Source organism: Pleurodeles waltl, chromosome 4_1 (assembly GCF_031143425.1).
Source record: "Pleurodeles waltl isolate 20211129_DDA chromosome 4_1, aPleWal1.hap1.20221129, whole genome shotgun sequence".
NCBI classification, from domain to species: domain Eukaryota; kingdom Metazoa; phylum Chordata; class Amphibia; order Caudata; family Salamandridae; genus Pleurodeles; species Pleurodeles waltl.
Window position 1 is genome coordinate 18,147,732 of NC_090442.1, and position 27,699 is coordinate 18,175,430.

Genomic DNA, 27,699 nt, shown 5'->3' on the forward strand with positions numbered 1-27,699 from the left:
TTTCCAAGGTATTTTAATGTAAAGCAAGATATAATTACAGCTCATTACTTTAACGTCGCTTTAACCTTGTTTATTTTCAGAGAATTTCTAGGGCTTTTTTTTTTTAACTGAAAGGCTTATATTTTATTATCATACATAAAGCCAATCTCCGCTGCACACAACAGAACATGAAGAGCATGGGGTTAGCCACAGGGCCTGGCCTGCTGCCAGGTCCTGCCTCCAACTACCAGAGGGCAGCCAACCCCACCACACACGGTCATTACACTAAACGTTTTGCGGCCAGGCCCTGAGTCCAACCCCCGCACACAAGCAACCTCACGCCACACATCACCTTTGGGCGTGCACATCATGAGGTTGGACAGGCCCTGCGTCCAGCCCCTTGCAAGCAGCAATCCCCACGCCACACTTGGCCTTCTGGTATGCGCAGGGTGCGGTTGGTCTTGCAGGTCCTGGCCACACTCGGGCAGAAAATTGGTTTTGTTGAAGAGTTACAACACCAAAATATAACAAGTGGGCCTATTGGCTTCATTAAGGGGTGAGCATAGCAATATACATTAAGCATACATAGCATATATATATATATATATATATATATATATATATGTATATATATATATATATATATATATATATGTATATATATATATATATATATACAAAAATCATCCTTCTCCAAAAATCATTATTTTTTATCAAATGCAACATTTCAGGAATTCATACAATGCAATGTTTAATAATAGCGATTATTACAAAAATGTTTATTAAAGTTTTAATTAAAAAATCATAAAATCATCATGTCTGTGAGTCTTTTCTTAACATAGGTTTTATTATAATAAACGTTTTTGGTCTGGAAAATGTTAAAAGAAAGACCTAGAGAAATTTTTTAAATAAAACCAATGTGTCTCTTAGTCTTTCTTTTAACATTTTTTCAGGTCACAAAAAGGAAGTAAAAAACAAAAAAACACAAGAGGACCTTGTGCTCAAGCTGGAGACCATGAAGCTCTAGCTATGAGTGTTTTAAAAAAATATGGTAAGTTCTCCTGGGGTCATGGATTCAAAGACCCCATGAACTTATTGTTTTCTAAAAAATGTTGCTGGAAAGTTGCCGCACTCGATGAGGTTCCTCCCACAACATTCAAAGAATGCTTGATGGTCTCCCTGTGCCTTCTAGGGCCACTGTCAAGCTGTAGAAAATATGCTTAAAAATCTCATGCAGGGTATTCAGCGGCTCTCTTTCAAGTAGCAGTTAATAGTAAACGTGTGCCTCCTGCCTCTCATTATCCTTTTTAATTTTGTTCTTTTTATTTTGGATGTTCCATGCAGCTTCACTCCCCAAGCCTTTACAGGCCCTGGGGACTCCATCCCCAAGGCCATGCTCAGTTCCTTAGGGAAGGGGGCGTGCACCTCTGCAGGACTGTTTTCTACTTTATAGGTAGGGGGAACTGTGTATCCCCTCCCCGAGCCTCTGAACATTCACTAAAACTACTTCTACATTCATTGCAATGGTATGGTTTTTCCCCAGTGTATGTTCGCTGAGGTCTTTGTTGCTCTGATAATTGACTACAGTTATTCATACATTCACTGCACCTGAATGTTTTCCCCCGAGTGTGGTTGTTGATGTCTTTGTAGCTCTGATAATTGACTAAAGCACTTTGCATATTCACTGCACTTGAATGTTTTTTCTCCTGTGTATGTTTGTTGATGTCTTTGTCGATCTGATAACTGACTAAAGCTCTTCACACATTCACTGCATTTAAATGGCATTTCCCCTGTGTATGTTCGCTGATGACTTTGTAGTTTTGATAACCAACTAATGCACTTTGCACATTCACTGCACTTGAATGTTTTTTCCCCTGTGTGTCTTCGCTGATGTGTTTGGAGGTTTGATAGCTGACTAAAGCTCTTCACACATTCACTGCACTGGAATGGTTTTTCCCCCGTGTGTGTTCGTTGATGAATCCTGAGATTTGAGGAATCACCAAAACGACTCCCACATTCACTGCAACTGTATGGTTTTTCCCCTGTGTGTGTTCGCTGATGTCTCTGTAGTTCTACTAATCGACTAAAGCTCTTCACACATTCACTGCACTTGAATGGCTTTTCCCCTGTGTGAGTTAGCTGATAAATCCTTAATCCTGAAGAGTCAACAAAACCACTGCCACATTCACTGCACTTGAATGATTTTTCCCCTGTGTGTGTTCGCTGATGAATCCTGAGATTTGAGAAATTACTAAACCTACTTCCACATTCATTGCAAGGGTATGGTTTTTCCCCAGTGTGTGTTCGCAGATGTGTTTGGAGGTTTGATAATTGACTAAAGCTCTTCACACATTCACTGCACTTGTATGGTTTTTCTCCGGTGTGTGTTCGTTGATGTCTTTGTAGCTCTGATAATTGACTGAAGCACTTTGCACATTCACTGCACTTGAATGGTTTTTCTCCTATGTGCGTTCGTTGATGTCTTTGCAGGTCTGATAATTGACTAAAGCTCTTCACACATTCACTGCACTTGAATGGTTTTTCCCCCGTGTGTGATCGCTGATGAATCCTGAGATTTGAGGATTCACTCAAACTACTCCCACATTCATTGCAAAGGTATGGTTTTTCACCTGTGTGTGTTCGCTGATGAATCCTGAGAGTTGAGGAATCACTGAAACGACTCCCACATTCACTGCAACTGTATGGTTTTTCCCCTGTGTGTGTTCGTTGATGTCTCTTTAGTTCTACTAATCGACTAAAGCTCTTCACACATTCACTGCACTTAAATGTCTTTTCCCCTGTGTGTTTTAGCTGATGAATCCTTAATTCTGAAGAGTCAACAAAACCACTTCCACATTCACTGCACTTGAATGGTATTTCCCCTGTGTGTGTTCGCTGATGAATCCTTAGATTAGAGGAATCACTAAACTTACTTCCACATTCACTGCAAGGGTATCGTCTTTCCCCAGTGTGTGTTCGCAGATGTGTTTGGAGGTTTGATAACTGACGAAAGCTCATCACACATTCACTGCACTTGTATGGTTTTTCTCCCGTGTGTGTTCGCTGATGATTCCTTAATGTTGAGGAACGACCAAAACTACTTCCACATTGATTGCAGTCATATGGTTTTTCCCCTGTGTGAGTTCGCTGATGTGTTTGTAGGTTTTGTAATCGACTAAAGCTCTTTACACATTCACTGCACTTGAATTGCTTCTCCCCTATGTGTGTTCGTTGATGCTCTATTAGGTGTGCTGAGAGACTAAAGTTCTTCCCACATTCACTGCACTTGAATGTTCTTTCTGATGTGTGGGTTTGTTGACATTGTAGGGTTGATAAGTGACTAAAGCTCTTCCCACATTCACTGCAGTTGAATGGTTTTTCTCCTCTGTGTGTTCGTTGATGGTGCTTTAATAGAGATGCAAAACTAAAGCTCTCACTAAATGTGTATGATTTTCCTTTCTTGGTTAGTGTCTGTGGGTCAGGTATATATTTGTCTGCATCCCAAGACTGTGTTTCGTGACGGGCCAACATGGCTGATAAACCACTTATGTTATTCGAACAAGTCTTGTATGTGTGTGATAATTTGCACGTTTGATTTCTGATTTAACAATAACATGCAATAGTCATTAAATACTTGCAACTTTCATAATATGTATAAGGTTCTTTGTAGGTGATTGTGCCTTTAGATTGGATTATGGTTATGCACGCTTAAGGGTGAAGATTCATCTTCCTTCTGTCTGGTCAAATTGGGACAGTCCACTGTACTCCTCTTTCATTTACCCTTCAGTTGTCTGGCTCCGCTCCGTTGTGCTTTTCTCTAGTTAGTGTGGTTTGGCCAGAAAGAGTTTACAATACACCTTGAGCACTGAATGACGGGCTGTTATCGCTTTAGAAAACAGATCACTGCTGTGACCACATCACACCGATCCCATGAACAAAGCTGGAGTTGGACACCGGTTTATACAGGAGGTGGTTTGTTACAGTTGTTGCCATCATTTTCTAGAGATCATCTCTGGGGTTGCACAGCTCGGACTCTTACAATCACTCAACGGCCCTTGAGTGCTTTTTCCAGGATCTGTCTGTTTACGTGCAGGCCACTCTGTCGCCGACTTCACTGATGTGTTCTTGAATACCGGAGCTCATTGTTGGTGACTGTTGTTTGCAGATTTGCAGTTTATCTTCATTATTCATTATGATTCTTGCATCCAAGGCTTGTTTCTGTAGGATATAAAGATATTTACAATTACTAAATGGAAACATAATGGAACGTGAATAGGCAATATTTAACTGGTTGTAAATAACATCTATTCTTTACCATCTTTGAAACTTAGCAAGAAATATTTCACCATACACGGATATTTAACTAAATGTTCTGTTGAACATGTCACATCTCATTAACTTCAGAAAGAAGATGATTTACCAGGGTTCACAGAGCAACTTAGTAAAGAAAGGGAGGTTACGGAGCACCTATAGCTAATGGTACAGTTTTAGGTAGATGCACATGGACACAATTTCATTTAAACAAGAAAACACTGTGGAAAAAGAGAGGGATCAGGAAGGGCTGTCGTTATTTCAGTAACCCTTCAGAAAGTAGATAACAAAGTTAACTATTAAAGAGGTATATAACAAAGGTAACTCTTCAGGGAAAATATAACAAAGGTAACTCTTCAGAGCTTTCCTGTTCACATCGGATCAGCTCAAATGCCAATTCCTATCTTTACCTTGCTGTTCATTACATCAACTTTAGACACTTTCAACAGCTCTCTTGGTTCAAGCATTTCTGTTTTTTTCTAACCTGGAAGATTGGAGCATCATTGTGAAGTGGGTTTCCAATAGCTATAACATCTGTCCATCTCCCTTAAACTAGCATAGCTACAGGGCCTGGTTCTGGCCCTCAAAGACAACTTAAAAAGAAAGTCTTTAGTTCTTCCAAAGGTAGATAAAGTTCTGCTAGCTGCAGCTCCTTCTAGGGCTTTTTATGTAAAACAGAATGAGGGGTTCATTGTAATGCCCACTCTTTAGATTATACAAACAGAGAGGCAAAGATTGATCCATATTATTTAATATTCAAAGATATCAGTCATTTAGTCCTTATGGAGAATCCATCACAACCAATAATTTACCTGACATATCCCTGCAACAGATGTGTGCATAATAATCTTTTTCCCCCTTTTTCTACCTTTACATTGCTTCTGACTTAATGATGTCCTTTCGGGCCCAGGATGCTACTTTGTGACTGAATGGGCATTTGGCAGAGCGGGAGGAGGTGTCCGTTATCCACAGGGGATGCAGCATTTTTACATTTCCATATTTCTAATATTCAAGTTTACTTCATTTCCTGTCCTTCAGCTCCCCTATGTCTGCACTCACTCTGTAGCATTCAGTAGAAGTCAAATAATGGCCTGTAAGTCAAGAGGCCACGGTTGTCAGCCCAGGATTACCAGCTTCACTTCAGAAGCTCACATGGGAGATAGAAACAGAGAAGGTGCACAGACAGGTGCTTATGAGGTACAAACAGAACAGGTGCACAGGTAGGTGCTTATGAGGTACCAGTAAAGGAGCTACAAGGGTAGGTGCTTATGAGGTACCAGTAAAGGAGCTACAAGGGTAGGTGCTTATGAGGTACAAACAGAGGAGGTGCACAGGTAGGTGCTTATGAGGTACCAGTAGAGGAGCTACTGCCTTGCTTTTGAGTAATGAGAAGCTGTAAAAATATCTTTGAAGTTGATGCAAAACCCTGGAAGTGAAGGTCATTAACCTATTGGATAATGCCAGACAATCTCAAATATTTTGTAGGAAATTAAAAGTTAGTGTAGTGCAAACTTCAAATTCCCAGTGGAGTGACCTGTGCCACTGTGCGCAGAGCATCCCACACACACCACATGATGGGCAGCACCACATATACACCCTGCGATGATGCCGCTCACTCCATCTCTGCTGGAATGCCCATGATGGGCATCACCCACACACTCTGCATGATGCCCACTTCATCTCTGCTGGAAGACCCATGATGGGCAGCACCCACACACACCCTGCATGATTCTCACTTCCTCTCTACTGGAAGACAAATGATGGGCAGCACCCACACACACCCTGCATGATGCTCACTTCATCTCTGCTGGAAGAGCCATGATGGGTAGCACCCCACATGCACCCTGCATGATGCCCACTTCATCTCTACTGGAAGACCCATGATGGGCAGCACCCACACACTGCATGACACCCACTCCATCTCTGCTTGGAATACCCATGATGGGCAGTGCCCCACACACACCCTCTATGATGCCCACCCCATCTCTGCTGAAGGGCCCATGATGGGCATCACCCACACACACCCTGCACGTGCATGATGCCCACTCCATTTCTGCTGGAAGGCCCATGATGGGCAGCACCCCACATACGTTTTCCATGATGCACATCCGATCTCTGCTGGAAAAGCCATTATGGGCAGCGCCCCATATACACCCTGTGATGCTCATGCCATCCTGCTGGAAGGCCCAGTTTGTGATTGGAGGTCAGGGGTGGACTCTGGTGATAACATCCTGCCCCACGGCTGCTGCCCTCCCTGGCCTCCCCCTCTTCAGCACAGACTCCTCCCCCAGCACAGGCTGCCACCATTAACATGTAAGTGTCCCACTAACGCATAGGAACCAGTCCAACATGGGCCTGCAGTAGTAGGCAGCAGCACTGAAGGATTGTGCCCTCAGATCATTAAACATATCTCAGTCCCCACCCTCCTCAGCACAGGCTGCCTCCCCAAGCACAGATTGACATCATTAACATGTAAGTGTCCAACATGGCACTGCAGCGCTAGGCAGCACCACTGAAGGTTTGTGTCCTCAGATCATTAAACATGTCTCTGTTGCCCCCAGGCCCTGAGACTTCTTCACTGCAGCCTAGTATGGGAGGTTAAGCACATGCTGCTGAGATCAGATGGACACAGTGCATAGTCTGCATACAGGAAGTGCATCACTCACCTGACCCTCCACAAGTGCCTGGGAGTGTGCCTTCCAGGCTAGGCGCTTTGTGGTGAGCTGCAGGGGCAGTTCAAGGCTGTCACTTCACAGGCAGAGAGCCTGGGCAAAGACTAGGCGCTGCTTTTTAAAGCGCCTCCTGGTCCCAATGATCTGACTCAGCCCTGTGCCTGGTGAAGGATTCTCATTAAGGACAGAGGAGCCCAGAGTTCATTACACACCATAGAGCGCCTCTGACTCCACCCTCGGCATTGAGCCGCTATGCACAGGCCCCGAAGAGAGACACTGCTCCCCTGGACCTGCCCAGAGGCGCTAGATGCAAGACTCTGGATCAAACCGGAGGCGATTTAATACCAGACTCTAGGCGCTACACACAGGATACGTGTTAATCACTCAGAATAAAGAAATGACAGAAATGTCCGGATCCTTTATGCATGAATAATGCTTGGACTAACAACTGTATTTTCAGCTAACTTTAGGGTTTAGTGCTAAAACACATAAACCTAACATACTCAAACCGATTTAACAACCATGCACAAGAGAATATTCATAGCTGATTGTGGTGTGTGGGTGCTTTATGCAACATTGATGGTTCTGTAACAGCGCCAGAGAACAGCGCCCAAAAGCATGAGAAGTGGAAGTAGCACATTGTGAGTTCTAACTCTCTGTGTTAATTCTTGAAGTGAATGACATTTGCCTCCCAAGATCTGACGCGGAAGAAGTTATTTCATCATCACATGCATCTGTAAGTGCACCCACCATAGTGCTACTTCCCCAGTGGCGTTCAACATCTGGAGCCTTGGGCATTTGGACGGCTCATCACTGACTACGTAAATGATTCATTGTTAGATTAATTGCAGGTAAATATATTTTATGAGTTTCCTATTTTGAGAAAATCATTTAACCAAATCCTAACTGGTGCAAGGATAGAATCGGTGTAAGATGGCAAAATTATTAATAGGAGAAAAAGATTTTTAAAGGTTTTTGGGCAAAATTATTGATAGGAGAAAAGGATGTTGAAAAGTTTAGTTCTTAGTAAGTTTCTGAAGGCTTGACGGTTAAGTAAAATATTAATCTTGAGCAGTAAAGGATTCCAGGTCTTAGAAGCTAGAATGCAGAACTATAGACTTCCTGCTATACGTTTCTGGAACCGTGGCACTGGAAATGAAATCTGGATTGAGAAGAAAAGGAACACAAATGATATTCAGGTTTGCGTTTACAAGCGAACAGGAACCCTAATTTTTTTTAAACTCTGCTGGTGAATGAAATGACTTAAAAAGTATGTGCTGCCTTGTGAGTGAAGAATGAAAGTTTGTTCAGACTTTCTCAGACCACAGATAAGACTGCAGCTTTCTGAATTATCTTAAATTTGCTTTTGTGTTGCTGAAGCCATCAAATATACAGCATTCTCATAGCCCAGCCTTGGGTAGAGGAGAGCGTTCACTGACAAAATATTCATGTGAGAAGAAAGAAAAAAGAAACATCTTCAATAGCCAAAGATGGTAGAAACAGGTGAGTTCCACTGAATTAATTTTAATAAAGTGTTGAGTTCCTGCTGCTGACCACCATCAACATCTCCTAGTAGTAGTAGTTTGGGACTAGGTCACTTTCAGAACTTGGAAATGAAACTGATACTTGCTGTTGAATACCAGAATGAGCACTGTAAATCTATATCGCCAGAGCTCTGTCTGTCCTGGCATGTTTTGCATTGAAGGTTTTGTAAACCAATGAAAGTCCAGTTCTCAATACCTGTGAGTAAAGAGAGACCACTGTCACTCATTCCCAGAAACTGCATCAGATGGCCGGGCCTGAAGGAGAGGTACTGGAATCAGCAGAATTGCAGACGCTTTCGCTTGCTACTACAAAGAGGGCTAGACCGCTGCAACCATTGCCCCAGATAGCAGGATATCTGGAATCGATCACAACCCCTGCCTTAGATGCTAAGGCCCAGGAAGCGCTTGATGCAGAGATAACATTGGAGGAAGTCCAAGCTACCATGTCCATACATACTTAAATCTAATAAGACCCGAGGTCTCAACAGAATTCCTGCAGGATTCTAAAAGGAATATATGGACCTCATGGGACCCCATCTCCTGAACATGTTCTTGGAAACAGGCCAGATGGGGACTCTTCCCCCTGACCTCATGCGGGCATCCATAATAGTGATACACAAAGATGGTAAACCCAGGAAACACTGTAGTTCCTAGCACCCATTTTCCCTGTTGAATACTGAGGTTAAAATACTGGCCACGATTTTAGCTACTAGGCTTATACAAGTAACCAATCAGGCTTTATGCCTGTAAGGTGAACCCACTACAATCTAAGATGCACACATAACTTGCTACATGAAATAAAAGATCAGCCAGATACACATGCTTTGTTAACACTCAACACTGCAGAATCGTTTGCCGTGGTCCACTGGCCCTTCTTAGAGAATACCCTGGTGAAATTTGGATTTGATCCCCATTTTAGGCAATGAGTAAGATTGCTATATCTGGCCCCAGTAGCTTTCGTCAGCGTAAATGGAGTGATGCCCTCAAAATTTTTGATTGGTAGGGGTACGAGACAGGGGTCTCCCTTTTCCCCCTTCCTGTTCACCCTTACTATAGAATCATTGGCTTGTAGGGTCCACGACCACCTGGACATCAGGGGATTTCACATCTCGGGCGAGGCGGCCTTCAGGAGGAGAACGCACTATACACAGACAATGTCCACCTTTACAGCATCCAACCCTCTATGTATCTCTCTTTGCTTTTCCAGCTGTTGGAGGAATATGGGGCTGCTCGGGATATTGCATTAACTGGGATAACTCCTTACTATATCTTCCGCAGAAAGCGGCTGTGGTTCCCCCTCTCCCACATGGTTGACTCATACTACACTGGGGTTTAAATACCTGATAATATTTCTAACGCTACATAAAGGCGTATGTTTTGAACATAACTTTTGTCGAGTTATTCGTATCTGCAGAGGGGACATGGAGAGATGGCGTGGACTGCCCCTTACACTGCTAGGGAGGGCAGCTTTGTGTAAGATGGTATCATTACCCAAGCTACTTTATGCCCTCCAACAAACATACTACCTGATCCCCCCTGAGACCTTCACCCGCAATAGAGGGGGACCTACGAACCTTGTAATGGGATAGTAAACGCCCAGGGTGGCTCGGTACATGCATACCTCAAATGTACCGGGGCACACATCGTCTTCCTACAGGAAACCCACACTGGTAAGGGGGAAGACCATAGATAACAGAAACACTGGCAGGGTCAGAACTACTGCATGACCTACTTTGCCTATATGAGGGAGGCTACGTGAGGTGGTCGTGGATTAGACCCCAGGGCCTCTTCAAATGCATGGATACCATAGCACAGGGGCGCTATTTGTTTGTGGAAGGGATATTATATGGCACAGCTATATTACTAGGAAGTGTCTACTCACCAAATACAGACCAGTCGCAATTCCTGTCAGAGCTGGCGGTGCAACTGGTCCGCTGATCCCAACTCCCATGGATTATTGATGACAATTTTAACTGTGTGTTAGACACTGAGCTCGGCCAGTCCCACCCACCACTGCCTCTCCAATACCCTGAACACTCAGACAAATTCTAGAAGGTTGGGCTCAAAGAGCCGTTTGTTACTTTGGCAACGTCAATTAACCCTACTGGCTGAGTGCTGTAGATCCATATTTTTATGTATTAATCCCAGTCTTTGTGATCCAGCAATTGATGGTGCCAGCCCTACAAGGGGAGGCCTCCTGTTCGGAGATCCTTCTGTAAAAGAAGTAACTAGATTTGTCAACATAGTTACTTCTTTGGATAAGGCTCAGTCAGCTCTGAACAAAGTTTTCCAACCCGACCTTTTCACTAGGGCTGGGAGGGGCCCTTTGTCCTACCAGACTATACAAAGGATTTCCCCGTCGCAGAAGCACCGGGAATGACAATCAAAAGGAGCGCTCTCTTCTTTTAGTCCAGAAGTCGGGGTCACAGAGGACACTTTCCACATGGAAACGTTTGTGTAAATTCAGCAACTCTTTCTTTCAAGAAGGTAAGTTATCAACTCTCTTCACCCCTAGGTTTAGGGCATAGAATTCGTCATTTTTTACACAATCATGAAATAATTACAAAAGAAGGATGGGTTCTTCAAACAAATAGCATTGAGACAAAAGCATAAGATTTAAATGTCTGCATTCCTTTTCGGGCACATCTACCATTTTGCTGGCATAACCGAACAATAAGGACAATCAAATCTTGCTACAAGTGAACAATCGTACTGCGGCAGGCAGCAGAAGCAATATCTCCAGCCATTTTTCCTAATATTTTCTCTGTATTTAATTCAGGATCCCAAGATTTTCTTGTGTTTTCTAGGGCAGCGTCTAACGTCATATGCAACTTTTTCCATAAGCACACGCCAATCCATATTCGACTACCAATATTTTTCTAACTTGGTGTGGGATTCCTTTTGTGTGGTAAGTGTTGCACAAATACTTTACACATTGCCTCCTATTTAAGTCTGACTTCTCTGTGCCAAGCTCCCAGAGGGTTGAACACAGGTTCACTTATGGTTGACTTGTGCCTCACCCTGATAAGGACTGTGGTTGCTGCATGACCAGGGCTCGCACCCCAGCTAACAAACAACCCAATTTCTTACATGCCAAACCATAACAACCACACTAATATCACAATTACCCCAGTCCGCTCCTTGTCCAGAGGGTATATAACCTGTTATTTAATGTCTCACCCTCTCTTCCAGGAGGCCATCCTCCTTCACTTGTATCACTGTGGCTGTGCCTTGCAGCAAACACTCTGGTGCTGTGGTGCCATAACTGCTCTGTTTGGTAGCCGGCCTCTACCACACCCAAGGCCTTTCTTACCAAAAGATTGCCCATGCAACAAGCCTGCTTTATATCTGGCAGAGTTATTCACCCATCATGCATTCCATGTGTCAATGAATCTACAGCAGCTTGTGGAGGATCCTCGTTGCATCAAGCCTCTAGAAACAAATCTCAGGTGCCCAGTATGACACATTCTGAAGTATGGATACCTCGCAGACATGAGGGGAAAGCAATCACCAGTGCTGAACATCTCTCTGGAACTCAGAGAAGGCGTCGCATTGATTACACTCATACAATTCTTCCACATTTTTACTGACGTAGAAGACCCGATATGTGTATCTGTTACTTGCTGGGACGGGAGAGGCATTGCCTGCTCTTTCATCCTAGGTTCAAAGAGGATATAGTGCTATTTATGCGAATTAATGCTGAATCCAGGTTTATTTCCCATATTGACAATACATGTGGCGAGGTCTGCGATGACCGGAAGGATCCTGTCTGCGTACAGCTATATTGTCCCATTGTGGGCTCTATCAATGCATCTACTGTTATCTAGTTCGGTAAAGTGTCTTCTATTACTGCAAAGAGCAACAGACAGAGGGGACATCCCAGACTGGATCTCATTCCTAGAGCGAATGATTCTGACAGGAGCCCAATCACTTGTCCTTGAGTCATTTGGGCAATATACAGGAGTTTGACCCAGAACAGAAACTGAATTCTGAGATGCATTTGATAAGGGTCTTGGTGTTGGGATTCCAGAATATAGCGCTCACTTAAGTGGTTCATTAGAGATAAAAAAAAAGTCAGGGACTAATAGAAGAGGCAGGTTGTCAGCTTCTTGGCAGTCAGTGAGAAGTGGTGAGGAGGTTCTGATGCGTAACTGCACGCATTAGGAGTGATGTAGAAGGGCTAACCACCAGAGCTGGGTCTGAGTGTGGAAAGGTAATACCCTAATGATGACAAGATATGGGCCAGGTGTAGAGTGTCACACAGTGTTCAATTTCTATTCAATGTCGCCTTTAGGAGGAAGAGCTATCACTGTGTTCTTGCAATGAGTCTAGATATGTTGGATCAATTCAACACAATTTATCCTTACGAGTTTATTAGATACTGGTCTGTGCTTCGAGGCAGTTGTTTCTTTCATCCACTTACTGATGGTCGATTTATTACCTTTCTTCACTATATATAATTGATTAAGGAGATGGGCTGGTTAGCACTGTGAGTAAATTCTTGGTATGTTTAAATACATGCCACACGTCACAGAGCTCATGGTGCCTGTGTGAGAGCATGTGACATCAAATGAATTCAGAAACAGTCAGATGTACGTGACCTGATGAAACATTTTAGGCAATTGAGTCAGATTCCCAATGTGTTCCCTGTACATGTGTATTATACTTATCAATGACTTTCATAGACAAACTGTTAGAGAGCAGCATCCGGCTGAAGCCTCTGTGTCTGTTGCATTTGCAATAGTATGAATGAGCTCTGTGTGTTCAATTGGAATGTGTGCCGTCTTTCTCAATGCTAAGATCCAATAACTATGGATTCCTTTCTGAGGGCCTGGGAAATGATAGGAATGGGGAGGTGACAAAAAACAAAACGCCATGGTATCAGAATTTCCTAGGAGGACCTTACCTCCAGGAATTATAATAGCCCCTTCAGATCCATGCTCTAAGAAAGATAAAGAAATGATAAAGTCAAAAATCTAAGTGTGCTTTTTTATTAATAAAAGTGCGTATTTGTTTATTGGCAATCTTGTGTGTGGGGGTGTTTAGAAGGGTGAGTGGGTAACTACGTGCAGAAGTCAATGGGTAACTAAATGGATGGATGAGTGAGTGCAGCGATAGATGTATGAATGCACACCTAAGTGATAATATAGACAAATGAAGAAGTGGACAATGTGAATGAATGGGTGAGTGGATAGATGAAAGGTTGACTACATAAAATGATGAATGAGTAAATTGATGAATGGATCATTTGCAAACTCAGAGTTCATAGATCAATGACTCAGAATGGATGAGAGAGCAGATAAATGAATGATTAAGCAAGTGCTTGTGTGCACAGATACTACATACTACAGTAAACACCACTGCATACACTGTCTCTGTAAACAACCCTCATACTATAGTACAAATCAGTGCAGTGGAAATAGAGTCCTCATAGTGCAGTAAGGTGAAGTGTGTGCACAGATTCTTCATACTGCAGTAAGATGTGGTGCAGTGCATACAGAGTTCTCATAGTGCAGTGAAGATGCAATGCAGTGGAACAGACTCCTCATAGTGTAGTAGGATGCAGTGTAGTGCAAGCTTCTTATAGTGTAGTAAGATGCAGTGCAGTATGCAAAGTTTCTAATAAATAGTGCAGCAGGATGCAGTGCGTTGTGCACAGATTCCTCATAGTGCTGTAACATGCAGTGCATCTTTCTCACAGTGTAGAAAGATACAATGCAGTGGCACAGATTCATCACAGTGCAGTAAAATGCAGTGCAGTGCACATATTCCTCATAGTGCGGTAAGATGCAATGCAGTGCACAGAATCCTCACACTGTAGTAAGATGCAGTACAGCATGCACACATTCCTCATAGTGCAGTAGCACAGATTCCTCACAGTGCAGTAAGATGCAGTACGGTGCACAGATTCCTCATAGTACAGTAAGATGAAGTGCAGTGACACATAGGGGGTCATTCTGACCCTGTCCGTCATGGACCGCCAGGGCCAATGACCGCGGCAGCACCGCCAACAGGCTGGCGGTGCTCCCATGGGCATTCTGACCGCGGCGGTACAGCTGCGGTCAGAAACGGGAAACCGGCGGTGTCCCGCCGGTTTCCCGCTGCCCAAGGGAATCCTCTATGGCGGCGCTGCAAGCAGTGCCGCCATGGGGATTCCGACCCCCTTACCGCCAGCCTGGTTCTGGCGGTTTTGACCGCCAGAACCAGGCTGGCGGTAACGGGTGTTGTGGGGCCCCTGGGGGCCATTGCAGTGCCCATGCCAATGGCATGGGCACTGCAGGGGCCCCCTAACAGGGCCCCACCAAGATTTTCAGTGTCTGCCAAGCAGACACTGAAAATCGCGACGGGTGCAACTGCACCCGTCGCACCCCTTCCACTCCGCCGGCTCCATTCGGAGCCGGCATCCTCATAGAAGGGGGTTTCCCGCTGGGCTGGCGGACGGCCTTCTGGCGGTCGCCCGCCAGCCCAGCGGGAAACTCAGAATTACCGTGGCGGTCTTTTGACCGCGCAGCGGTATTCTGACGGCGGGACTTTGGCGGACGGCCTCCGCCGCCCGCCAAAGTCAGAATGACCCCCATATTCCTTTATAATACATTAAGATGCAGTGTACTGCACATATTTCTCACAGTGCAGTAAGATGCAGTGCAGTACACACAGACTTCTCATAGTGCTGTAAGATGCAGTATAGTGGACAAATTCATCATAGTGCAGTAAGATGCAGTGCAGTGTGTACATATTCCTCATAGTGCAGTAAGATGTAGTGCATCATGCACATATATCTCAGTGCAGTAAGATGCAGTGCAGTGTGCACAGATTTCTCACAGTGCAGTAAGATGAAGTGCACAGATTCCCCATAGTGCAGTTGTATGCATTGCAGCATGCACAGATTCCTAATAGTGCAGTAAGATTCTGTTACAGTGCACAGAGTCCTCACAGTGCAGTAAGACGCAGTACAGTGCACATATTCCTCACAGTGCAATACGATGCAGTGCAGCATGCACAGATTCCTCACAATGCAGTAAGATGCAGTGCAGTGCACAGATTCCTCACAGTGCAGTAAGATGCAGTGCAGATTCCTCACAGTGCAGTAAGATGCAGTGCAGTTCATAGATTCCTCACTGCAGTAAGATGCAGTGCAGTTCGCAAATTCCTCACAGTACAGTAAGACACAGTGCAGTGCACAGATCTCTCATAGTGCAGTAAGATGCAGTGCACAGATCCCTCACAGTGCCGTAAGATGCAGTGCACAGATTCCTCAGTGCAGTAAGATGCAGTGTACAGATTCGTCACGGTGAAGTAAGATGCAGTGCAGCGTACACAGATTCCTCATAGTGCAGTAAGATGCAGTGCACATATTCTTCACAGTGCAGTAAAATGCAGTGCACAGATCCCTCACAGTGCCCAAAAATGCAGTGCACAGATTAATCAGTGCAGTAAGATGCAGTGCACAGATTCCTCACGGTGAAGTAAGATGCAGTGCAGCGTACACAGATTCCTAATAGTGCAGTGCACAGAATTCTCATAGTGCAGTAAGATGCAGTACTGTGCACAGATTCCTCTCAATGTAGTAAGATGTAGGGTACAGATCCCTCAGTGCAGTAAGATGCAGTGCACAGATCCCCTCTTTAACACAAATGATGACCACAAACACCCCCAGGCCCGTAAGGAAAGCCCCCCAGGGATCCCCGGATAGAACAGCCCAGCTCAGCCCGGCTCCTGGCAGAGATTTCCTCCAGGATTATTCAGTCTATTTCTACAAACACAGCAGAAGGTGCTGACAATCTCCTACCTGAGCAGAAACCTGCGCAGACATTTCCAGGCTCTCTCCTCCTCCTGGGGAGGGGTGGGGGGGGGCGGGGTAGGGCAGGTGCAGCTCTGGGGTGTCAGGGGGGATCTATGAGGGTCTGAAGATGAAGATAACCGCACAGACCCTCAGGGGGTCCTTCCGCCCCTGCAACAGGCTGAACACAGAAGGATAGGCCGTAAGTGCAGTCAACAGCCGCTGCTACTGCTGACACTGCCGCCGCTGACCCGGGAGGTGACACCTTTACTCTGCCATCCAACTTTATCACCTACTTTTCCGCACATGCGCAGACCACACCAGTCACCGGAAGTAGACACACTATTTCTCGCACGTGCACAGACAGCCCCAAACATGCTGTAATTGATTAACACTACTCTCTCGCACATGCGTAGACTACCCTCGTCACCAACGTGAGGTGACTGCTCCCCGCACATGCGCAGACTTCCTCAGTTGCCGGACGTGGACTGACACAACTCTCTTGCACATGCGCTGACTGCCCCAGTGGTCGGAGGATGAAAAGGATCCCTTGTTTGGGCCTCAAGTCGCAGGACACGGAAAAGGTCAGAGACGCAAACACCAGACATCAGCCCCCTCCAGAGCTCCAGGACCAGGCATAAGGTGCCCCCGTAAGGAAGAGGCAGAAAACTCAAGAAATGAAAAGCATAGAAAAACAAGAAAACACCACATTTGTTATTTATACAAAATAAAAAACTGAACCAGAAACCAAGGGAGCAGGAACATTCCCAGAGGAAATCAGTGCCTTCCTTGCAGGACTGCCACTCACTCCCTGCCCTGCCACTCATTCACTCCCTGCACTGCCTCTCACTCACTCCCTGGCCTGCCCCTCACTCCCTGCACTGCATCTCACTGACTCCCTGCACTGCCACTCACTCCCTTTACTGCCACTCACTCCCTGCACTGCCACTCATTCCCTGCGCTGCCACTCACTCCCTTTACTGCCCCTCACTCCCTGCCCTGCCCCTCACTCCCTGCACTGCCTCTCACTCCCTTCCCTGCCACTCATTCCCTGCCCTGCCACTCACTCCTGCCCTGACACTCACTCCCTGCCCTGACACTCACTCCCTGCACTGCCACTCACTCATTCCCTGCCCTGCCACTCACACCCTGCACTGCCTCTCACTGACTCCCTGCACTGCCACTCACTCCCTTTACTGCCACTCACTCCCTGCACTGCCACTCATTCCCTGCCCTGCCACTCACTCCCTTTACTGCCCCTCACTCCCTGCACTGCCACTCACTCATTCCCTGCCACTCACACCCTGCACTGCCTCTCACTGACTCCCTGCACTGCCACTCACTCATTCCCTGCCCTGCCACTCACACCCTGCACTGCCTCTCACTGACTCCCTGCACTGCCACTCACTCCCTTTACTGCCACTCACTCCCTGCACTGCCACTCATTCCCTGCCCTGCCACTCACTCCCTTTACTGCCCCTCACTCCCTGCACTGCCACTCACTCATTTCCTGCCCTGCCACTCACACCCTGCACTGCCTCTCACTGACTCCCTGCACTGCCACTCACTCCCTTTACTGCCACTCACTCCCTGCACTGCCACTCATTCCCTGCCCTGCCACTCATTCCCTGCCCTGCCACTCACATCCTGCACTGCCTCTCACTGACTCCTTGCACTGCCACTCACTCCCTTTACTGCCACTCAATCCTTGCACTGCCACTGACTCTCCATTTGCACTGCCCCTCACTCCCTGCACTGCCTCTCACACCCTGCCCTGCCACTCAATCCCTGCACTGCCACTCACTCCCTTCCTGTGCTGCCACTCACTCCCTGCACTGCCTCTCACTGCACTGCCACTCACTCCCTGCACTGCCACTCACTCCCTGCACTGCCTCTCACACCCTGCGCTGCCACTCACTCCCCGCTCTGCCTCTCACTGTACTGCCCTGCCACTCAATCCCTGCACTGCCACTCACTCACTCCCTTCCTGTACTGCCACTCACTCCCTGCACTGCCACTCACTCCCTGCACTCTCACTCACTGTACTGCCACTCACTTCCTGCACTGCCGCTCAGTGTACTGCCACTCACCCCCTGCACTGCCACTCACTCCCTGCACTGCCTCTCACTGTACTGCCACTCACTCCTTGAACTGTCACTCAATCCCTGCGCTGCCGCTTACTCCCTGCACTGCCTCTCACTCAATGTACTGCCACTCACTTCCTACACTGCTTCTCACTCACACACTCCACTGCCTCTCACTCCCTGCACTGCCACTGACTCACTCCCTTCCAGCGCTGCCACTCACCCCCTGCACTGCCTCTCACTCACTCCATGCACTGCCTTTCACTCACTCCCTGCACTGCCACTCATTCCCTGCACTTCCACTGACTCACTGTTTGCCCTGCCTCTCACTCACTTCCTTCCTGCACTGTCACTCACAGCCCTGCAGTACAACTGACTCACTGTTTTCCCTGCCTCTCACTCATTCCCTTTCTGCACTGCCACTCACTCCGTGCACTGTCTCACACTCACTGTTTGCACTGCCTCTCACCCACTCCCTTCGTGCACTGTCACTCATTCCCTGCCTCTTAACCTCTTCCTGCACTGCCACTGAAAACCCTTCCTTTGAAGAAGAATTCCTATTCTGTCCCCCATGATCTCCATGGATGCTTGTACTGCTCTGTTTATCCCATTATGTTACTCCTTTATGTACACAATATGTATGTCCTACAGAGGCAAGATGCTGTCAGACCATTAACCTCTCGAATTACACATACAGGAGGGAAGAATCCACACTCCTAAATACACCTATAAGATACAACCCTCCTGGCTACAGGATTCTGCATTTACAGAAACATTTAAGAGACGCAATCCCTAATTTCTTTCATGAAAATGGGAATACTGCCTGCATATGTATAAAAACTGAGATAGCTGTTCGTGAAACGATTGACTCTGAACTCAAACGAGTGGAAGACTCCTTGCAAGAATTAGAGAGTGAGATGGTGATAACTGCAGGACGAAGGTGGCAACTCAAGGAAGCTACAGATAAACATGCTGAATTACTAGAGTGATTACAATGCATAGACATGACATCCTGCTTGACTAGAATGCATGCCACGCGTGATAGAGCATGGAAATTGCTTGTGTGGTTAATAAAACCAAATAGATTGTATCCCCCTCTCCCACTCTGTCAGAAATAGGTCTGGCAAATTAGTGCACACACAAGGCGAGATGAGTGCAGCATTCAAAGAATACTATGCAGCATTATACCCCATTCCCACTGGTTCTAGTGATGTGGCTATGGATGAATGAAAAATGGTGTGGACTTCTCACAGACACCCCAGGGGCACACTGAAGAAATTAATAAGAAATAAATTAGGCCATCATGGTTCAGGAGGTAAGAAGCACTGTTTTCACTTTAACAAGGAGTATTTATGCCAAGTAGAAATGGCCTGCCAAATAGATTTTTTGCAGATTATGAAGCACATTTGATCCCCAATTAAATACATTATACAAATCTTCCATGAATCGAGGTTGTCTTCCCCTATCCATGAGTGAGACACTAATAGCCCAAATGCGATCCATTACGCATACATTCTTACTGCCATCTGCCAATATTAAGTGCAAAGTGTAAAATACTAGTGGAGAGACTGATGGCAAGTACAACTAAACTGATACATGAGGATCAAAACGGGTTTATCCTACAGTGAAGCACCTCCTTAAACATGCGTATATGTTACTAATACCGGGCCCTACAGTCCTGGCCTCGCTCCAGGAGTCTGGCACTCAACCTTCAACAGTTCTTTAGTATGCTCAATTTGAAATACATGATCAGGGAGTTTGGAAAATGTGGCTTGGGGCATTAGCTGACTGAATGGGATATGCTCCAATACGCTAGGCCAACAGTGAGATTTAATGGGCATATTATATCTGCAATGTATTAAGTAGCTCTAATGTCACTTTAACCCTTGTTTTTTCAGTGAATTTCTGTTTTTTAAATATAAAGATATCCATCACCATCTGCAACGGGCATTAGGTTTAGGGCCTGGCCTACGGCATTCACCCACTTTTTTAAAAATGTTAAGGCCTGCAGGGGGAGCACCAAGGCCAGCATGGGCCTCTCTGGCTCTCCACCCACCACCATGGCGGGAGCTGGCATTTGATTTTTGAAAGCGGGTGCCCACCAGGGAAACCCACATTTTCTTATTCGTTGGGAAGTGTGTGTGGGGGTAACCCCAGGGCAGGTACCCATAGAAGTCCCCCTCAATTGTTCATACAATTCATTGTTAAACACAAAGAAGTTCTTAGTAGGTCACCATTGAATCATCTTTAACAGCATATCCGACTAGCCCTGTGGAAATGTTTTACTTCTCTGATGCTGTCTTCATGACATATTCTGGTGCATAAGGATGATACATCCCAGGTCATCAAGAGCATATCATGTTCCCTGTTGATGTCATAAATCAGGAATTCAGAAGTGTCCTTTACATAATAAGGTCAGCCTCTACCAGTGTCCTAAGAGAGCTACCTACATAGTTTGATGTGCTTCAAATTGATTTTTCTGTCTTAGGCCTCCCTAGGGCTACCTTGTAAGTTAAAAATAAGCAATTTCAGACACTCTGGGGGTCATTACAACCCTGGCGGACGGTGTTAAAGCGGCGGTAATACCGCAAACAGGCCGGCGGAACAAAAAAGAGAATTATGACCGTGGCGGAAACCGCCAACATAGACAGCCACTTTAACACTCCGACCGCCACGGCGGTACAGACAAGCAGCGCAGCGGTCACCGCCAACAGACAGGCGGAAGACAAAGTACCGCCCCAGTATTACAACAGGCCAATCCGCCACCTTTTCCGGGGTGGATTCACCGTGGATAAAAACACGGCGGAAACAGCTTTTGCAATGGGAAAACGCTCACCTTAACACACTCCACGAGGAAGGAGGGCACCATGGATCCGGAACTCCAAATACTCCCTGCGCTTGTCTTCCTGCTCCTCTACAAACATCAGCAACGGCGGCGCCAAAGACAACAGTGAGTACTGCACCTACGACATAGGGGAGGGGGGAGGCAAAAGTCAGACACACACACACGCAACACCCCCACCCCGACCCTCGCACACTACAACACACACACCAATGCATATCCAAACATCACAGTAACAACCCACAACCCCCCCCCCCCCGGAAGAATGCAAAGACAAAAAGAAAGTCAGTACAACCATTGAAATGTATCAAAATACAGTAAGCTCATATATACATAAATATATACACATTCCAAATATATACATCACGATTAGTAGTGCAGGTATGCACATTTCAATGTCTGTGGACCACTGGGCCAAAAATGCATGGGCGAGGCCCACACACGATACCTGTCCAGAAACGGAGAGAACACTGCAGGGGCATCAGATAGAAATACAACAGGCACCTCAGGGGGAAGGGAAGGGGGGGCACCTCAGCCGGATGACAGCACCACGCTAGATCCACGACGGGAGCTCCATGTCCATTGATGTATCCTGGGGGGTGCAAAGCCACAGTCTCACAAGTCTTTGCAGTGGGTGGTTTGCCCACTGCTGCATCCTGGGGAGTGCAAAGCCACAGTCTCTCAAGTCTCTACAGTGGTTGGTTTGCCCACTGTACCATCGTGGGGAGTGCAAAGCCACAGTCTCACAAGTCTCTGCAGTGGGTGGTTTGCCCACTGTACCATCCTGGGGAATGCAAAGCCACAGTATCCTGTATCCTGGGGAGTGCAAAGCCACAGTCTCTCAAGTGGATAACAGTCTCCACGGGAAACATCCTGAACAACTAGGTCTAAACCACTACTTGCCTGAACCACTACTGCTAAACAACTAAAAAGTCTCTGCAACTAAGTACTGAACAACTACTGTCTAAACAACAATTGTGTCTGAATAACAATTGCCTGAACAACTAATTTTAAGGTAAGCTTTTCTTTTTGTTTTTATGGTTTATTAGTTGTTTGGAATATATATATATATATATTAGTTGTTCAGGCAATTGTTATTCAGGCACCATTGTTGTTTAGACAGTAGTTGTTCAGTACTTAGTTGTAGAGACTTTTTAGTTGTTTAGCAGTAGAGGTTTAGGCTATAGTTGTTTGGGACCTAGTTGTTCTGTCACATATTCGTCTCCACTGGTTCTGGAGGGGGCTTTGTGCCCAGAGTGCTTCATCCTGCCAAGGACAGAGGTAGTGGATGGGAAACTCTACTGGTTCTGGAGGGGGCTTTGTGCCCAGAGTGCTTCATCCTACCAAGGACTGAGGTAGTGGATGTCTTTCTCCACTGGTTCTGGAGGGGGCTTTGTGCCCAGAGTGCTTCATCCTGCCAAGGACTGATGTACTGGATGTATCTCTCCACTGGTTCTGGAGGGGGACTGGTGCCCAGAGTTCTTCATCCTGTTTAGGTCTCGGGTAGTGGATGCTGTTCTCCACTGGTTCTGGAGGGGGACTGGTGCCCAGAGTGCATCACGTCCCCGTGGCGGTCCCAGTTCCGTCACTGCCCCTGCCGCACATGGGCAAACAATGCTTGAGTTGGCGGTGCTTGCCCTGTTCAGCGGTGCTTGCCATGGCGGTCTTTGCCCTGTTCAGCGGTCTTTGATCTGTTCAGCGGTGCTTGCCCTGTTCAGCGGTGCTTGCCATGGCGGTCTTTGCCCTATTCAGCGGTGCTTCCCATGGCGGTCTTTGCCCTGTTCAGCGGTCTTTGATCTGTTCAGCAGTGCTTGCCATGGCAGTCTTTGCCCTGTTCAGCGGTGCTTGCCATGGCGGTCTTTGCCCTGCTCAGCGGTGCTTGCCATGGCGGTCTATGCCCTGTTCAGCGGTCTTTGATCTGTTCAGCGGTGCTTGCCCTGTTCAGCGGTGCTTGCCATGGCCGTCTTTGCCCTGTTCAGCAGTGCTTGCCCTGTTCAGCGGTACTTGCCATGGCGGTCTTTGCCCTGTTCAGCGGTGCTTGCCCTGTTCAGCGGTGCTTGCCATGGCGGTCTTTGCCCTGTTGGTGCTTGCCCTGTTCAGCGGTGCTTGACTTTGCTGTCTCTGACCTGTGCAGCGGTGTGTGCCATGGCGGTCCCTCATTGCCCAGCGGGGCTGTGGCTGCCGGGGCCCTCCTGGGCACTGACTCTGGCGGTGGTCTCCGGACCAGTGACGATTGTGCTGCCCTCCTGGGCACGGACTCTGGCAGTGGTCTCCTGACTAGTGACGATTGTGCTGCCCTCCTGGGAACTGACTCTGGCGGTGGTCTCCGGACCAGTGATGATTGTGCTGCCCTCCTGGGCACTGACTCTGGCAGTTGTCTCCTGACCAGTGACGATTGTGCTGCCCTCCTGGGCACTGACTCTGGCGGTGGTCTCCGGACCAGTGACGATTGTGCTGCCCTCCTGGGCACTGACTCTGGCGGTGGTCTCCGGACCAGTGAAGATTGTGCTGCCCTCCTGGGCACTGACTCTGGCGGTGGTCTCTGGACCAGTGAAGATTGTGCTGCCCTCCTGGGCACTGACTCTGGCGGTGGTCTCCGGACCAGTGAAGATTGTGCTGCCCTCCTGGGCACTGACTCTGGCGGTGGTCTCCGGACCAGTGACGATTGTGCTGCCCTCCTGGGCACTGACTCTGGCGGTGGTCTCCTGACCAGTGACGATTGTGCTGCCCTCCTGGGCACTGACTCTGGCGGTGGTCTCCGGAACAGTGACGATGGGGCTGGCGGTGGCGTCCTGGGCAGCAGGGAGGATGGCGTCCTTCTCCGCCGTGCTGCTCTTCCCAGACTTAGGAGACTTCTTCTGCCCCTTCACCACCTTGGGAGGAGTCACAGCTGACTCGACACTCCCCCCGGGACCCTTGTGATCGGCTTTGCAGGCAGGAGTCTTCACCCTCTCCCGTCGGGCACTGTCCAACTTCTGGTGCTTCACAGGGGGTGGACTGGCAGTGCTTTGGCTCCGTGTCACACTGGCTGCCCTGGTGCCCGGTGCACTCCACATACCTCTAACAGGCACCACTGGTACCAGACTTTTTTTGGCTGAGGTGCTAGTACGGGACCTATGAATTGGAGGGGGGGGTGATGGGACAGAGGTCAAGGTTGCTCAGGAAAAGTTTCTGACGAACACTGGGACGGGTAGCTGGAGGGGGTCTGGGAGTGGAGGAAGAGGAGGTGGTTGTAGGAGATGGAACTTTTGATGCTTTGGGAGCAGGTGCATGTTCCTGAGGCTGTCGTGAGGTGGATGGATGTTGTGTGTGTGCCCGCGTTTGTGTACTTTGGGAGGGGGCGTCACAGACACACTGGGAGAGGACACAGGGGACGTGTAAATGGGAGTGGGGGTGGTGAGTGCAGGTGAGCGTGGTGTGGTGCTGGGTGTTCTGGTGTGAGTCCTAGTGGCTGTAGTGGTAGTGCATGCAAGTGAGAGTGTAGACGACACTGGGAGGGAGGAGGGAGACGACGACGAGGGGGACACAGTGGAGGCAGTGGATGTTGCTGTGTCTGTATGTGGGTGATGCTTGTGTGAGTGCCTGTGGGATGTGTGGTGCCTATGTTTGCCTGAGCTTCCCTTGTGTGTTGACGTGTGTTCCGGCCTCGTCTGATGGTGTGCTTGGGATAGGCAGAGGTACAGGGGATTGGGTCTTGGTGGAGGAAGTTGGAGGGGAGAGGCTAGACACAGGGACAATGGCTGCCATCAGTGCTGAGGCCAGAGATTGCAGGGTTCGATGATGGGCAGCCTGACCAGAATGAATGCCCTCCAGGAATGCATTAGTGTGTTGCAATTCCCTTTCTACACCCTGGATGGCATTCACAATGGTAGACTGCCCAACAGTGAGTGACCTGAGGAGGTCAATGGCCTCCTCACTGAGTGCAGCAGAGGTGACAGGGGCAGGGGCTGAGGTGCCTGGGGCGAAGGTGATGCCCACCCTCCTGGGTGAGCAGGCACGGGGCGAAGGCTGAGGGGCTGCTGGGAGGGCGGTGCTGGTAGGGGCGGTGGCAGCTGTACCTGTAGAAGTGGGAGGCACAGATGTTGCCACCACCACAAGGGAGCTCCCATCGGAGGACGAGTCCGTGTCGCTGGTTGCTGATCCGGTGACTGCCGTGAAGCTCCCCTCGCCCTCCGTCCCACTGGTGTATTCCGAGTCCGTGGTGTGGCCCTCCATGGCCATGTGGGATGCAGCCCCCTCGTGCTCCGGTGCCCCTGTACCTCCGCCTGATGATGCTGATGCACAAAAGAACAGGGAGGGCACAAAAAGGGGTGAGGAAAAAGAAGAAAGACATGTTGAGTGCATGGCTTACCGCTACCGTTGGCGGAAAGTACAGACACAGCAGCCCCCTGCACTACGCCGTGCTCTTGGCCTCTACAGATGCAGTTCCTGTGATATGGCCTACATGGCTATGAGTGTCATCTGCCCACATAGATGACACAGGGGCATGTATACCTGTACTTGGCACTCTACAGAGGTGGGGTGGAGTGGCACATGGCCTTCATTACGGAGGGGCCTAGCCTACAGAACTCGCCCTGGCCTAGGAAAACCCACAGCCCTCCTCCCCCACCCAGACCCCTCCACTGCGCGCAAAGTCATGAGAATGTGAGTGTACTCACCCCCTTGTGTCTGCTGTGATGCCCTTATGCGCCCATCCAACTCAGGGTAGGCCACCGCCAGGATCCGGAACATCAGGGGGGTCATGGTGCGACGGGCACCCCTCCCACGTTGGGAGGTCATCCCCAGCTGAGCATCCGCCGTCTTCTTGCTCCAGCGGCGAATGTCATCCCATCTTTTACGGCAGTGGGTGCTCCGTCTCTGGTGGACCCCCAGGGTCCTGACGTCCTTGGCGATGGCACGCCAAATATCCTTCTTCTGGTGGGCGCTGACCTACATGACATGTACAGGGGAAGAAGAGAAGTCATTACCAACTGCACCGTCGTAGTGAGTGGCCCACATCCCTGCCCTTGCCATGTGGCACATGCATTCACACTCCTTCATGCTTGCAGAACTCTGCCCCCTTCCTACTTACATCCAGCCCTCTCCACCCAGGCATAGCCCATACAACTTGCACCCTATGTACTCACCTGTTGGTCTGGAGGACCGTAGAGTAGCGTGTACTGGGGGAGGACCCCGTCCATGAGCTTCTCCAACTCCTGTGCAGTGAAGGCAGGGGCCCTTTCCCCAGACGCACGTGCCATTGTCTCTTCCAGACCGAGGTCACAGCAGCACTTGCAGTGTAGGTCCTCTCCTGTCGAAGATCAGGTATCGAGTGATTGAACAGATAGAAAATGGCGGTCACGTCCGCGGCGGTGCGTATCATCACCGCCGGCGCACTTCGTCATTGGCTCCTGGGACCCATAGGGTCCAATGTTAACCAATGCAGCATTGCGCCACGGTCTACGACGCCTCCCGCTACGGTGTACAACGCCAGTGCAGTTACCTCACATCCCATTGTCCCACTTTAGAGGTCAGGCATCCGCCATTTCAGGGGCCCACATGGCTTCATTTACAACTGCGTCACACATACCTAGGCCTGGACTTAACACACATACAGGAAGAATTTTGTATTTTGTGTCGTGTTCTGTGTAGCTGTGGGTACATACCTCAGAATTGGTTGACTCTGTGGCCGCTGTTGTCCTTCCTAGGCACCGTCAGCTGGGACATGTGAGGAGATGGCGGAATCCTCCGGTATACCGACCGCTGGTGGACCTGTTGACAATGGAGGAGCGACATTTAATCATCACCTACAGGTTTGACTGTGCCACAATCCAGGAACTGTGTACCCAGTTGGAGCCAGACCTCATGTCACCAATCCGCCATCCCACAGGAATCCCCCCTCAAGTGCAGGTGCTATCAGTGCTCCATTTCCTAGCAAGTGGGTAATTTCAAACAACAGTGGCCATGGCATCAGGGATGTCCCAGCCTATGTTTTCCAACGTGTTGTCCAGAGTGTTATCTGCCCTGCTGAAACACATGAGGAGCTACATCGTTTTCCCTCAGGTGGAGGATTTGGCTACAGTTAAAGGTGACTTCTATGCCCTGGGACATATCCCTAACATCATAGGTGCCATTGATGGGACCCATGTAGCTCTGGTCCCCCCCCACAGGAGTGAACAGGTGTACAGGAACCGGAAGAGTTATCATTCGATGAATGTACAGATGGTATGTTTGGCAGACCAGTACATCTCGCAGGTAAATGCTATGTTCGCTGGCTCAGTGCATGACGCCTACATCCTGCGGAATAGCAGCATCCCTTATGTGATGGGTCAACTCCAGAGGCACCGGGTGTGACTATTAGGAGACTCTGGTTACCCCAACCTGTCATGGCTATTGACCCCAGTGAGGAATCCCAGGACCAGGGCAGAGGAACGCTACAATGAGGCCCACAGGCGGACTAGGAGGGTGATCGAACGCACCTTCGGCCTCCTGAAGGCCAGGTTCAGGT

General features: G+C 48.2%; 1 protein-coding gene across 1 annotated transcript in view; it reads right to left on the reverse strand.

Annotated features, from left to right (window-relative positions):
• Nucleotides 1-817: 817 nt before the first annotated feature.
• Nucleotides 818-27,699, reverse strand: part of LOC138286915 (zinc finger protein 271-like) — a 53,946-nt gene continuing 27,064 nt past the window's right edge. The window contains exons 2-3 of the mRNA XM_069227304.1: nt 4,067-4,197; nt 818-3,577 (exon numbers count right to left, since the gene is read on the reverse strand). Of these exons, the coding sequence (XP_069083405.1) occupies nt 1,579-3,577; nt 4,067-4,197 (2,130 nt within the window). The 3' untranslated portion in view covers nt 818-1,578. The remainder of the gene's footprint in view (nt 3,578-4,066; nt 4,198-27,699) is intronic.